General features: G+C 48.6%; 1 protein-coding gene across 3 annotated transcripts in view; it reads left to right on the top strand.

The window, feature by feature from the left end:
• Window positions 1-15,283, top strand: part of TTBK1 (tau tubulin kinase 1) — a 366,739-nt gene that overhangs the window by 257,182 nt on the left and 94,274 nt on the right. For all 3 annotated transcript variants that reach the window (XM_090053924.1, XM_090053932.1, XM_090053939.1), the window contains 3 exons: window positions 6,505-6,570; window positions 9,267-9,359; window positions 11,892-12,017. In XM_090053924.1, the coding sequence (XP_089910050.1) occupies window positions 6,505-6,570; window positions 9,267-9,359; window positions 11,892-12,017 (285 nt within the window). The remainder of the gene's footprint in view (window positions 1-6,504; window positions 6,571-9,266; window positions 9,360-11,891; window positions 12,018-15,283) is intronic.

The following is a 15,283-nucleotide window of genomic DNA, read 5'->3' as shown; positions in this document are numbered from 1 at the left end:
AACCAGGAAAGCCAAGGCTGCAACTGAACTCCAACTAGCTTCAGGCATCAAGGACAAGAAAAAGTCCTTTTTCAGATATGTGGGGAGCCGGAGGAAAAGCAAGGGCAATGTTGGACCCCTGCTAAACCAGATGGGGCAACTGGCAACTGACGCGCAGGAAAAAGCCAACCTATTAAATAGGTACTTTGCGTCAGTCTTTCATCAGTCACATGGGATGCCCATGCCTGCTATGGGACAGGGAAATCTGGGTGAGGGGGATCCCCTACCCTCCATAAATGCTGACCTCGTGAAGGAACACCTTGGGAAGCTGGATACCTTCAAGTCAGCTGGCCCTGACAATCTGCACCCCAGGGTACTCAAGGAGCTGGCGAGCGTCATAGCCCAGCCCCTGGCACGGATCTTTGAAAACTCCTGGCGCTCTGGTGAAGTGTCCGAAGACTGGAAGAAGGCCAGTGTGGTGCCGATCTTCAAGAAAGGGAGGAGAGTGGATCCGGCTAACTACAGGCCCATTAGCCTGACTTCTATCCTGGGGAAGATCTTAGAAAAGTTTATTAAGGAGGCCATCCTTGAGGGACTGGCCCAGGCTAACATTCTAAGGGACAGGCCAGCACAGGTTTGTTATGGGTAGGTCTTGTTTGACCAATCTCATTTCCTTCTATGACCAGGTGACCTATCACCTGGACAAGGGAGAAGAGATTGATGTCATATATCTTGACTTCAAAAAAGCTTTTGATCTGGTATCCCATGATCACCTCTTGGCCAAACTGCCCAGTTGTGGCCTTGGCTCCACCACGATCCACTGGCTGGGAAATTGGCTCCATGGTTGGACCCAGAGGGTTGTGATTCATGGCAGTCACTCATCGTGGTGCCCTGTAACCAGTGGGGTTCCTCAAGGCTCAGTCCTGGGACCCATACTGTTCAACATCTTCATTAACAATGTGGACATTGAAATCAGGAGTGGACTGGCTAAGTTCGCCAGTGACACCAAACTTTGGGGCAAAGCATCCACGCCAGAAGATAGGCGGGTGATCCAGGCTGACCTGGACAAGCTCAGCAAATGGGCAGACGAGAACCTGATGGTGTTTAACACCGAAAAATGCAAGGTTCTCCACCTTGGGAGGAAAAACCTGCAGCACCCTTATAGGCTCGGCAGTGCTACGTTGGTTAGCACTACAGAAGAAAGAGACTTGGGGGGCATCATTGACCACAAGATGAACATGAGCCTGCAATGCGATGCTGCGGCTAATAAAGTGACCAAAACGCTGGCTCGCTTCCATAGATGCTTCTCAAGCAAATCCCGGGACGTCATTCTCCCCTTGTACTCGGCCTTAGTGAGGCCGCAGCTGGAGTACTGCGTCCAGTTTTGGGCTCCACAATTCAAAAAGGATGTGGAGAAGCTTGAGAGAGTCCAGAGGAGAGCCACACGCATGATCAGAGGTCAGGAAAACAGATCTTACAATGACAGGCTGAGAGCCATGGGACTCTTTAGCCTGGAAAAGCACAGGCTCAGGGGTGATCTGATGGCCACCTATAAGTTTATCAAGGGTGACCACCAGGATCTGGGGGAACGTTTATTCACCAGAGTGCCCCAAGGGATGACGAGGTCGAACGGTCACAAACTCCTGCAAGACCTTTTTAGGCTGGACATAAGGAATAATTTCTTTACTGTCTGAGCCCCCAAGGCCTGGAACAGTCTGCCAGTGGAGGTGGTTCAAGCACCTACATTGAACACCTTCAAGAGTAAATTGGATGCTCATCTTGCTGGGATACTATGACCCCAGCTGACTTCCTGCCCTTTGGGCAGGGGGCTGGACGCGATGATCTTCTGAGGTCCCTTCCAGCCCTAATGTCTATGAAATCTATGAAATCTATGAAATCAAGGGAACAAATCCCCTCTAATGAATGCCAGTGGTAGGGCTGGCTTGTTCTCAAGGCAACTATATTAAGCCCCCTGTCTCTTGGGGAGCATTTAAGGAAAGGGCACAAGAAAATGGAGAATACAGTTAGATCCAAGGAGGCAAAAGAAGAGAACATCATAGGTTCATAGATGTAGGCTTGGAGGGGACCTGAGCAGATCATCAAGTCTGATCCCCTGCCTTGGGCAGGAATGAATACTGGGTTCATATGACCCCTGGTAAGATTAAGCTCAGATGATCCCAGCTAGATAATTATTAAGCCTCCTTTTAAAGACCCCTAAGGTAGGAGCCAGCACCACTTCCCTTAAAGCTGGTTCCAGATCCTGGCTGCTCTGTGAAGTAGTGCCTTGTGATGTCTAGCCTGAACCTACTCTCAATCAAGTTGTGTCCGTTATTCCTTGTTTCTCTGGGAGCTGCTCTGGGGAACAGGATCTCACCCATTTCCCTTTGGTCCCCCCCTAATAAGTTTATAGATCGCCACTAGCTCCCCTCTCAGCCTCCTCTTGTGGAGGCTGAACAGGTTCAGGTCCCTTAGCCTTTCCTCATAGGACCTGCCCTGATCCCTCCAATCATGCAAGTGGCCCTTCTCTGGACCCTCTCCATGCTGTCCACATCCCTCCTGAAGTGCAGCGCCCAGAACTGGATGCAGTAGTCCAACTGGGGCCTTACCAAGGTCACATAGAGGGAGAAGATCACCTCCTTGGACCTGCTCATTATGCATCTTTGGATGCATGACAAGGTACAGTTAGCCTTTCTGACTGCATCCCCACATTGGCGGCCCATGTTCATCTTTGAGTCATAATGACTCCAAGATCCTTTTCTGCCTCTGTGCTGATGAGAGGCGAGTTCTCCAGGCTGTAGGTGTGCTGCTGGTTCTTTCTCCCCAGGTGTAGCACCTTGCACTTGTCAGTATTGAAACTGATCCTATTCTTATCCACCCACTTCTGTAACCTGTCCAGATCTGATTGCAGCTTGTTCCTCCCCTCTAGCATGGCCACCTCCCCCTATATCTTAGTGTCATCTGCAAATTTGAACAAGGTGCTATTCACCACCTTATCCAAGTCACTGATGAAGATGTTGAACAGCGCAGGCGCGAGGACTGAGCCCTGGAGAACCCCATTGCCCACATTCTTCCAGGTCGAAAAAGACTCATCCACGACCACTCTCTGGGTACAGCCCTCCAGCCAATTGGCGACCCATCTGACCGTGTAGGGATCGACACCACGGTCGCCTAATTTTTTAATGAGAATGGGGTGAGAGACAGTGTCGAAGGCTTTTCTAAAGTCCAGAAAGACTACGTCCACCATGACACCTTCATCCAAGGATTTAGTGACCTGATCATAAAAGGTCACCAGGTTGGTCTGACAGGACCTGCCTCTGATGAACCCATGTTGGTTGCCCCTAAGCATAACCTCCCTGCTGCTCCCTTGCAGATGTGCTCCTGGATAATTTTCTTGAAGAGCTTCCCCAGGACCGAGGTAAGACTAACAGGCCTATAGTTTCCTGGGTCTTCCCTCCTACCTTTTTTGAAAATAGGGACCACATTGGCCCTCTTCCAGTCCTCTGGCACCTTGCAAGAGCACCACGAGTGCTCGTAAAGCTGTGCCAGGGGACCCACAATGACCTCTGTTAATTCTCTCAGCTCTCTGGGATGGAGATCATCAAGACCTGCTGATTTGGATGTGTCCCACCAGGAAGTCACTGACTAGGTCCACTCTGACCCTGGGCCTGTCTGCGCCTCCCCTGGAAATGTCAGGGAACATGATGGAGGAGATGACCTGGTCCCTGCTCAGAAAAATGGAAGCAAAGAAGTTGTTAAATAAGTTAGCTTTGACGTCTGGTGTGACCACCAGACTTTCTAGCATGTTCTGCAGAAGCTTACATTACCTGGAACCTTCTTTTTACCAGCTATGTATTTAAAAAAGGACTTCTTATTGTCCTTGATCTGGGTTGCTAGTCCCAGTTCCATCTTCACCTTGGCCTTCCTAACAGCCCCCCTACAAACCCGAGCAATGGCTGTATAGTCCTCAAAGAGCTTCCCCAGGACCAAAGTAAGACTAATGGGCCTATAATTGCCTGGGTCATCCCTCTTCCCTTTTTTAAAAATGGGGACCACAATGGCCTTCTTCCAATCTTCTGGCACCTGGCCAGAGCACCATGAGTGCTTGTAAAGCTGTGCCAGGGACCCCGCGATGACCCCTGCCAATTCCTTCAGCACGCTGGGGTGCAGAGCATCTGGACCTGCTGATTTGAACCAGCCTCTCCAGAAGTTCCCTAACTCAATCCTCCCTGACCCTAGGCCTGGCAGAGTTTCTCCTGAGTCTGTCCTGAATCCCAGTGGGGGAGATGTCCCTGTCCTGAATCCTGGTCGGGGAGATGTTTCTCCCTACTCAGAAAAATGGAGGCAAAGGATTTGTTAAAAAGACCTGCTTTTTCATTTGGTGCAACTACTAGATTGCTAAGCGTATCCTGCAGGGGCCCCATGTTGCCTGGTGCATTCTTTTTACTCCCTATGTATTTAAAAAAGGAGTTTTTGTTGTCCTTGATCCTTGTTGCTGGCCCTAGTTCTGTCTGTGCCTTAGCTTTCCTAACAGCCTCCTTACAGACTCGAGCGGTGGAGGTAATAATCCTCTTTGGTGATAGGCCCTCCTTTCCACTGGATGTATGCCTCCTTTTTGGCTTTCAGGCATTCCTGAATGCCTTTGGTGAGCCAGGGGGGGCTTTTGAGCAGTCTTGCCCCTTTTGACTCACATTGGGACTGTCACTCCTTGGGCTCGGAGAATCATCTCCTTAAGAAACGACCACTCGTCTTGGACACCTAGTTCCCCTACTCATCTTGGACGAGTTTTCATCAAAGTGTTTTCATTTGTTTAATTCTGACCTTTCTTGTGGATCACATCAGGTGGTGAGGGCTGTGCACCTGTTCTGAGGCAGAGATGGTTTTTAGATAGCCAACTTAGGTAGCAGGAAATAGGTAGGGTACCAGGAAGCTGTAGTATAGGCACTCAGGGTTAACTTTTCACAAAGCCCTTGCCTTGAGCTCTGTTCCACCCGCCCCCGTTGCCCACCCGAGCTCTGGCCATTCAAAGAAGCTAGCAACTTCGTGCTGTCACTCTCCCTCCCCCTCCTTCCCCTGCTGACAGACCTGGAGCTGGGGAGGGATGGGGGAGCAGAGCTTGGGAGAGGGGTAGTTCAGCAGCCTCCTTGGAGGTTGCTGGAGCACCCCTGCCTGATGGCTAGTGCCAGTGCAGGCAGGCTCCAGCCCTTCCCCCAACCCAACAGGCAGGTGGGGGCTCTAACTCATGGCAGTGGGAGCTTTAACTCATGGTGGTGGGAGCTCTAACTCATGGCACTTTATGTAAAGTGCTGGAAGTTACAGTGAGACCCTGAACATGTGTAGGCACCCTCAGATCCAATAATGACAGGAGCCATGTGGGAGAAATGAGAGGATTTGAGCAGCTAGAAGTCCAGGGAAGACAACTGAGATGGGAGTAAACTGATACATCCAATCCAGTCCATCTTCTTGGCTCTGGGACATTCTCTAGAGTGGTGTCCTATCCAGATTCACAGTCTTAAAGGATGGGACCAGTTTTTATTGGGAGGAGGAGGAATGAAGATGTGTGAGGCATGTAAGACAGAAGGTATTGACTAATTCATGAGGAGATACTGGACAAGGTCAGCAGGAGCATCTGTTCATTGGCAGTATTTCAGAAGAGCAGTCCACTACTCTTGCCCTGAACAGACTTAGTTTACCTCATACCAATTCATTTCTCAGTACGTGCATCTACATGTGCAAATGCTGTGGGGTGGGTTTACTCAAGAGTAAATTACTCTCGAGTAAACCCACCAAGAGCAGGTGTCTACACATGCGAGGATTTGGCTGCAGATTTGCTATTCCTGACAGCACTCTGGCCCGACCCACTGTGGCCCCGAGCAGCATCCAGGTTGAGCTCTAAGCTCCGCCTGGTGCTAGCCCAGGGGTTGGCAGGGGACATGGGGCGAGGAGATAGTTGTCTCCTGGCAGAGGTCAGGAGATTGCTTCCTGCCCCTGGGAGTTGTCTGCTACTGGGGTAGGCTCCGGTGGGGGAGCCCAGACAGGGACAATGTCCTGCTGTCCCAGCAGCAGGGAGCTTCCCATCCCAGCTGCCAAATCAGTGGAAGGGGGCTTGGAAAGAGCTGCAGGGGGGGCGGGTCTTAGCCCCCTGCCTCGATCTGCTAGTGGGGCAGCTAGCAATGAGCCCCTGACTGGGCAGGATAGCCATTGCACGTGCAGACTTCCCTGCACTATCTGGGGCTGGCTGAGAACTGTCAGAAGGTAGAAACCTGGAAAATATTGACATCTCTTTTGCTCTAGCTGCCTTGTAATAATGACCAGTACCTTGCTGTCAGTGCAGATTAGTGGTTAAATATGGGGCTAAAAAATGCACTGTGTGTTTATGTAGCTACTAGAGCATAGAAATGGCTTTCGATAAGAGTTTAGCATTTGACAGATTTGTAAAGGTATAGCTGGGAAGTCTTTAAAAGTTTATTATACTCTGGACTCTGCAACACTGCTTTGTTTCTGAGATTATTTATTGCCTCCCTACAGCCTCGCAATGTTGCTGGTTTTCGGGGAACAGTCCGCTATGCTTCAGTGAATGCACACAAAAATCGAGTGAGTATCTCAACTATTCAAGGGTTTAAAAGATAGGGTTCACCCTCCCCAGCAGCTGTTAAATTCTGTGCTCTTTAGTGGTGAAAGTGGGTTGATGTTTAGGTTTAGTTTGATGTGACTTCTAACTTATTGCCTAAAACAAGTTCATGTATCTACAACCTCTAGTGAAAGTGTAAAACTATTGATTGCCAATATAAAAATATATTCTTGCTGTTGGATTTTCTCTAGGCAAAGTCTCACATTTGGTAATTATCATGCTCCATTATTAAGAAAAAATAAAAATCAAGTTTTAAAAATCCAAGAGAAACTGATATCACTGGGTGCCTGTAAATGAGTATGGCAGCTGCTCTGACGGACTATAATTATGCTGATACATTGATACATGAGATGCTGAGGTGCTTTAATTAGAGCGGCTCTTGGAGCCACTCTAATTAAACACCCCTTACCCCCAGAGCATATGTAAAAGTGCCCACTGTCAGTCCCAGGTTCCTGTGCACTTTGGCTGCTTCCCAGTAGAATCCTGATCTGTTCTGCGCAACAGCTGGCTCCCTAGAGCCCACTGTCCATCTGAAGGTTGAAGCATGGCCCAGGTGAAGGGTAATTTACACAAACCAGATTTTCCTCTAAGGACAGATGTTACTTATGTAGAATGTCTGAACTGTTTCATCCCAAACTCTCCATGGAGATCTCATCTTTCTTCAATTCATAACCATCATATGTAAATATTTAAAAAATGCTTTCTATTTAGATATTAAATATCTTTCATTTCTTGAACCCCATCATATAAAGCCATTTGGCTTCTGATGCCAGGCTCTTGCTGCTATTCTCTTATGGCTCCCTCCAGACTTCAGCCTCCAAGTGCTGTTGCTTTTTTAGGAGGAGTTTCTCCTGCAAGTGTTATTGCTTAGCATTGATATTGACTTTTTGGGCCAAATCCTTTTTCACCTTTATGCACCTAAATGAGACTTGGTCATCATATAAAGGCAACTTTTGGCATTCTCAGAGTTGAGGTTCTGTTTCTCCATGTGGCAGAATAGAATTGCCCAGGCACACAGGTAAATGCCTGAAGAAAAGAGGATCCTTAGTGTGGCAAAAAGTATCGTGCTGCTGCTTATCCATTTTATCCACCAAATATTAAATGCACGATGCAGAGAAGTCACTGGGGACAGAAATTAGAAGCCTTCCAGGGCAGTGTCTGTCTTACTGAACCAAACAACCTCTACTTTCCTCTTCTCTTGGCACCCCCTATCTTCACCTTTTGGATGCCTTTCTAGAGGAGGGCTATAGGGTCCTCTGTGCAATGTCTGAATTTGTGGGGGCCACAAATTAGCCCTGCACCCTCCCCAAGTCCAATCCAATCCCTTTCCCTTACCTGATTTGCTGCTTGGCTTTCTGCTCCTTGCCCTGTGCTCCCTACCTGATCTACTGCTTTGGATTCTGCTTCCTGCTGTATCTGCCATTGTGCTGCCAGTCCCTTCCCACACAGAGGCTGCCTGTGCAACTTGTGGCACCTGTGCTGCAGGTTGGCTACCCTGTCCTGAGAGAGGTAGTTAGCCATGTTAATCTGACCATAGCCTAGTGGTTAGAGCAATTTGCTAAGAAGTGAGAGATGAAGATTCAAAGCCCTTGGGGAGGGGGGTAGAGAGGATCTGGCAGAACCTGCATCTTCAGCTCCCTGGTAAAATGCCTTAATCACTGGGCAAAAGTGGAGATCCTCCTAAGCTGCTGCCAAACAGTAATTATTTGTGGTTTCTCTTGGACTATGCTTTCAGGGATATTAATTTATACATATACCCTGGTTATTCTATTCCACCTTGAAACCCTTGTAGCCTTCTGAGCCTTCCCTTCTGAGGTTAGCCTTCAGAAAGGAAGAGCAGGACAAGCGTGACTACACAAGGGGAGTAGAATCTAAAATCTGTGTAAATGCCAAAAATGGCACTCATGTGACACATAAACGTAAAATGGGATTTGGTCCCTAAATTTCTCAGTACATAACCAACAGGTATGAATCCTTTACAGTTCCTTCCAGAATTGTATAGGTTACAAGATGGCATCTTTTATTGGATCAGCTGTATATCTGGGAGAGATTTTAGACAAGCTATCAAGCACGAAGTGCCCTTTCTCAGGGCTAAAGTATATAGGTTGACATTATCCCTTCTTAGAGACTGGAAAACTGATACTTGAGTTAATTGATTTGTCCAAGGTCATGGAAGGAGTCAGAGTCAGAAATGGGCTTAGATTGTCTTTACCTTGGGAATTTACGTTGCGTTCTGAAGAGCAGTCACAGCTGTTCTCTAGAACTTAATTTTTATGTTTATTTCTAATAAGAATTAAACCCCCCTCCAGAACAATTGCCCAGTCATGCAGTGCTGTCCATCCTGTGCACCAAGAGGGACCCTGTGAAAAACAAGCACATAATCATATAATTAAAGAGCATTTATAATGTATCTGTGCCAGGGAGAGGAATTAAGGATGCATAGAGTTTTCATTATGGCATTTCCTGATTTTGAGTGCTTGACTTTGCAGCCTTAATAATATCTAACCACTTTCTTTAATTATGTTGAAAATGGAATTGACACATCCCATAGATGTTACCCTCTCCACTTGATAAACAAGGAGGCTCATCACTGGAGAATACAAACACTGAGCAGCAGCAAAGATGCTGTTTCACTTTACTTTGTCTCTATCTTCTCCAGGAGATGGGTAGACATGATGACCTGTGGTCCCTCTTTTACATGTTAGTGGAGTTTGCAGTTGGCCAACTTCCATGGCGCAAGATCAAAGATAAGGTAGGAAACCTGGTGATTAACTGTAGCTATAGGTTGTTTTTCAGGCTTCATCTCAAGTTGCTATAGTAGTGTGTGTGCATGTGTACTGGCGGATATGACAGACTCTTGATGCCTGTCTGGGACATCTACATGGACCTTGATATAAATTATAAATGTTAATGGGTCATCAGACTTCATAAAAAACTAAGTTGAATTTGAAGTAGAGGTGAATTATGCCAGAGCCTGGTTCCAGAGAGTCCTTCTTACAAACAAGCAAGGACTTTAGGGAGAGAAACACTTTCTGAGGAGGCTGATGGTTTATTAATTTCAGCCCAGTTGCTCAAGAAGGGCTACGCAGGATCTTCAGTTGGTGAGTCAAATAGGGTGCCCAAACCAAAAGACTTAAACTAAGAATCCACATACATGTTCCTGAAAAAACCTTCTCCAGGAGAGCATATATGACCTTCCCACAGAATATTGGTCCCTAACACTAGTTAGAACTCTCACAGGGGATGGGGAATCTTGCAATTTTTTGGCTTTGTTGGAAAAGTCTAGCACAGGAATCGGCAACTCCCGGAGCACGTGCCAGAGCATGCAAGGCCATTTTGCCTGGCGTATAACGTCTGGCCCAGGATCTGGGCAGCTGCTGCCAGCCATGCAGCCCAGGCTGCTCCCAGCAGGTGGCTGGGATGCTAAAAGCCCTGCTGCAAGCAGCCTGAGCTCCATGGCTGGCAGCAGCTACCCAGAGCCTGGGCTGGCTGCAGGGGTGGTGCCAGCCTCTTCCCAGTGGAGGGCCTCAGGGAGAGCTGTGTTGTGGGTAGGAGTGGAGCAAGCTCATCTGCACAGGGTGGGTGGGGGCAGCCTGGGTGGCACTGGAGGGGTGGCTATAGCTCCCTTTAGTGTCGCCAAAGCTGTCCATAGGGGTGTGCAGGGCCTGGGACATATGAGCCTGTATGGGACCCAAGGGGGTTGGAGGTGGCAAGCAGCCAGAACCGGCAGTGCTTGGTGGTGGCAGAGCTGGCAGCACTCAGCAGCAGCAGCACATGGCGGGGCCTATATGGCACTGACTGTGGGGCCCCCCAAAGCATGGGGCCTGGGATGGTCACCTCAGTTAGTGCTGCCCCTTTGGGTTCCAGAGCCCCAGTTGGGCTTTATGCCAGCAGCAGCTGTGTGCACCCCTCTGGGGAGAGGACCGGGAAGGGGCCTGAGGCAGCACAACCCTCAGTCCCTCCACCACTGTCCATCCACAGGCAGGCATGGATGCCCTGCCTCAGGCCCCTCCCCCGCCCTGCATCCCAAGGCATGTGCGCAGTTGCTGCCAGTGTGAATCTGGGGCCAAGGCTTTAGGAAGCAATTGTATGCATGCCTCAGAGTGGATGGTGGGGGAGGGGGAGAGACCTGGGGTTGCACTGCCTCAGCCCTCTCCCCTGCCATCCGCCCAGAGGGGCTCATGCAGCTGCCGCTGGCACAAAGCCCAGCTAGGGCTCAGGACCCCACAGGGGAGGCATTAGGCTAGGCTTGGGGGGGCCTATAGCCACCCCAAAATTTGCCTTAGTCTCCTCCCCTCCATAGCCACCCCTCCAGCACTGCCTAGGCCACTGCTGCTCTGCTGCCGCCCACTCTGAGCCCAATCCCCCAACCAGGAAGAGGCTCCCCTGCTGGGAGCACCACATCTTTGCAGGCTCATCTGTGCAGGGTGGGCAGGCAGTGGCCGCTCTGGGGGGGTGGCTACAGGGGGGCTAAGGCGAATTCTGTGTGCATCTGTGTGCGCTCATGTTTGGTTCTGTGTGCGCGTGTGTATGTCTAGTTCTGTAGGCATCTGTGTGTGTGTCTATGGTTGTGTGTGTCTCTGTGTGTGCATATGCAGCTGTGTGTCTGGTTCTGTGTATTTCTGTCTACATGTGTGTGTCTGTGTGCATGTGTGAGCTGCATGTCTGGTTCTGTGTGTGTGTGTCTGGTTCTCTCCCTCCTATCCTTTTTTTCTCTCTCTCCTCTCCTTTTTTATTTATTTTCTTTCTCTTCTCTTTTTCTCTTTTTCTTTCTCTTTCCCTCTTTCTCTCTTTTTTCCTCTCTCTTATCACAGCATGCTTAACAAAAAAAGAATACACAACAAAGGTAGTATATGAAGTTTTATTTATTGTCACCAGGTTTAGAACTTTTAGAAAACTTGGTATTTACTGTAGAAAAGCAACATTTATGATTATTAACTCTATTAATATACAGTGAATCCTACCATGTACCCCTCGCCCTAGTTTTGTTTTTCTGGTATGCCAGCACTCCGGCACCTTACAAGGTAGACTGCAGATTTTTCAAAAACATTGCCTACCCCTGGTCCAGCAGCACATCAGGACAACACCTAAAGGAAGCCTCTGGATCCAATATCTTCTTCTTCCTGCACAGGCAAATCAGCCTCATTTTGCTAGAACATTTTAACATGAGTGAGTCCCTATAGGGTCCTAGAGGGCCTATTCTATCCATTGCAGGAGTGCTAAAGCTTAGGTGTTAGGAACAGAGAGAGTGATGCTGAAAACTAGTATGTTTTCTTTTCTGCAGGAGCAAGTTGGCATGATAAAAGAGAAGTATGAACATAGAATGCTGCTAAAACACATGCCTTCTGAATTTCACCTCTTTCTGGATCATATTGCAAGCCTAGACTACTTCACCAAACCAGATTATCAGGTAAAGGTCCATCGTTGTTTATGATCTGATGTGCCTGCTCCTTTTGGTATAGTGGGAGACGGGGAAAAAGCTGTACCCTACCATCAGCATCATTGATGCAACAACCATAGACCCTGAAGCTTGACAGCAGGACCTTCACATCATAGCTAGGGAGAATATAGACAGATAAACAAATTGTAGTGAGTTTAAAAAGGAGTAGAGATTTATTGCAAGTCATTTGCAGTTCAGTAACTACCCATGTGCTCACTCTTCCTCCTCTGCCCCTACAGTAAGTGGAAAGTAACCTGTGGTAATATACCTATCAGTAAAACAGTGCTAAGTTAGAGTGGTTTCACTTCCACTTCCCTTGAGGAAAGAGTGGATTTATGGCCTGTTCCCATGGTGTAGTTGATATGGGCCAAGTTCCCAAACCCTTTAAACTTGATGTATTTTGTTTCTTTGTCCAGACCCTTATACATTATTGTTTAGCCACTGTAAAGTTAGTTGTAGACTTTGTTATCCTGGAAAGTATTGTTCTAGGTCAGTATTAAATAATTTTATTCAAGCTGATATATATGGTTAGCTGTCCTTCGCAGGACATGACATGGAAGGAGAGGCTTCCAAATGTAATTTAATTAAAACTCAAGGGGATAAGTCAATCTTTTTCATGTAGTGGGGCTGTACAAGGGGGAAAACTGTCCTCATTTAAGGGGGCTCAGATTTCCAAAGCATGGGAAACACTGCCTAAAAGGAAAAAAGGGGGGGGGGGCTCTTCATAGATTCATAGATGCTAGGGTCGGAAGGGACCTCAATAGATCATCGAGTCCGACCCCCTGCATAAGCAGGAAAGAGTGCTGGGCCTACATTACCCCAGCTAGATACACATCTAGCCTTCGCTTGAAGACCCCCAGGGTAGGGGAGAGCACCACCTCCCTTGGGAGCCCGTTCCAGACCTTGGCCACTCGAACTGTGAAGAAGTTCCTCCTAATATCCAATCTAAATCTGCTCTCTTCTAGCTTGTGGCCATTATTTCTTGTAACCCCCGGGGGCGCCTTGGTGAATAAATACTCACCAATTCCCTTCTGTGCCCCCCTGATGAACTTACAGGCAGCCACCAGGTCGCCTCTCAACCTTCTCTTGCGGAGGCTGAAAAGATCCAGTTTCTCTAGTCTCTCCTTGTAGGGCTTGGCCTGCAGGCCCTTAACCATACGAGTGGCCCTTCTCTGGACCCTCTCCAGATTATCCGCATCCTTCGTGAAGTGCGGTGCCCAGAATTGCACGCAGTACTCCAGCTGCAGTCTGACCAGCGCCCGATAGAGGGGAAGTATCACCTCCTTGGACCTATTTGTCATGCATCTGCTGATGCACGATAAAGTGCCATTGGCTTTTCTGATGGTTTCGTCACACTGCCGACTCATGTTCATCTTGGAGTCCGCTAGGACTCCAAGATCCCTTTCCACTTCCGTGCCACCCAGCAGGTCATTTCCTAGGCTGTAGGTGTGCTGGACATTTTTCCTCCCTAGATGCAGCACTTTGCATTTCTCCTTGTTGAACTGCATTCTGTTGTTTTCTGCCCACTTGTCTAACCTGTCCAGGTCTGCTTGCAGCTGCTCCCTGCCCTCCGGCGTGTCCACTTTGCCCCATAGCTTAGTGTCATCTGCAAACTTGGACAGAGTACATTTCACTCCCTCATCCAAGTCGCTGATGAAGACATTAAAGAGTATCAGTCCAAGAACCGAGCCCTGCGGGACCCCACTGCCCACACCCCTCCAGGTCGAAACCGACCCATCCACCACAACTCTCTGGGTGCGACCCTCCAGCCAATTCTCCACCCACCGGACTGTGCAGTCATCCAAGTCACAGCCCCTTAACTTGTTCACCAGTATGGGGTGGGATACGGTATCAAAGGCCTTCCTGAAGTCCAAGTATACGACATCCACCCCTCCTTCTGCGTCGAGGCGTTTTGTAACCTGGTCATAAAAAGAGACTAGATTGGTCAGGCACGATCTGCCTGCCACGAACCCATGCTGGTTTCCCCTCAGCATAACTTGCCCTGCCGGGCTCTCACAAATGTGAGCCTTGATAATTTTTTCAAAGACTTTGCCAAGGATGGAGGTGAGACTAACTGGCCTATAGTTGCCCGGGTCCTCCTTCCTCCCCTTCTTGAAAATGGGAACCACATTGGCCCTTTTCCAGTCCTCCGGGACTTGACCCGTGCGCCACGAGCGTTCAAATATTCCCGACAGTGGCTCTGCAATGATGTCGGCCAGTGCCTTCAGTACCCTCGGATGGAGCTCATCCGGGCCTGCCGACTTAAAGGCATCCAGTTCTTCCAAGTGACCCTGCACCACCTCAGGGTCCACGCATGGAAGTCTGGTGCCTTGCTGCTGCCTCCCTACACTCCCAGTGAGAGACTTGTCATGCCTCTCGCTTAGGAACACTGAGGCGAAGAACTCGTTGAGGAGTTCAGCCTTGTCCCCTCTGTCCGTCACCAATTGTTTCTGCCCATTTAGCAGAGGTCCTATTCCTCCCTGGGCCTTCCTTTTACTCCCTATATATCTAAAAAACAATTTCTTATTGTCTTTTACTTGGGTTGCCATCCTCAGCTCCATGGTAGCTTTGGCCTGTCTAACTGCCTCCCTACAAGCACGAGCAGAAGAGGTATATTCCTCTTTGGTGATCTCTCCCTGTTTCCACTTTTTATTCCTCTGTTCTCCTCCTTGTTTGCTAGGACCCAGGGCATCAACTTCCACAACAATGTCTAGGTGTGCAAAGGTGCCCCAAAAATGTAGCTTTTGTCACTGGAAAATAGAGGAGAATGTGTGACAAATTAAAAGAGATTATCCCTTTGACGTGCCAACCTCCAGCTGTATAATCTCTCAGTAAAACAGCAGTTTGCTATCAAGCAGCCTTTCAGTGATCTAGGGCAGAGGTGCCACAGATATGCCCCATGGGCCAGATGTGTTCTGTGGACCCCGTTAGCCAGTCTGCAATGAAGTGGCCTCATATGCTGCAGGTGTTGCATGCTGGATTGGCCCTGTGGTCTCCACGTAACATACAGGTCTGGACTGGGACATGTGCTATATGTGGCACATATGTCAGGCCAGCTGTGCATGGTTGATCTGGGCTAGTGCCCCAGATTTGAAAATTGAAAATTTTAAAATTTGAAACCGGGTAATTCTGTATTCAAGTAACATTTCCTACTCTATCAGTGAACTGCTGATCCCTGCCCTGTGGTGCTCTCTGGACTTTCCTGGTTGCTGAATGATACCAGGGAGGATTTTTTT

Source organism: Crocodylus siamensis, chromosome 1 (assembly GCF_052110815.1).
Source record: "Crocodylus siamensis isolate JL-2025a chromosome 1, ASM5211081v1, whole genome shotgun sequence".
Lineage (NCBI taxonomy): Eukaryota > Metazoa > Chordata > Crocodylia > Crocodylidae > Crocodylus > Crocodylus siamensis.
Note: the sequence above shows the minus strand (reverse complement) of the source record. Positions and strands in the feature narration are given on the sequence as shown.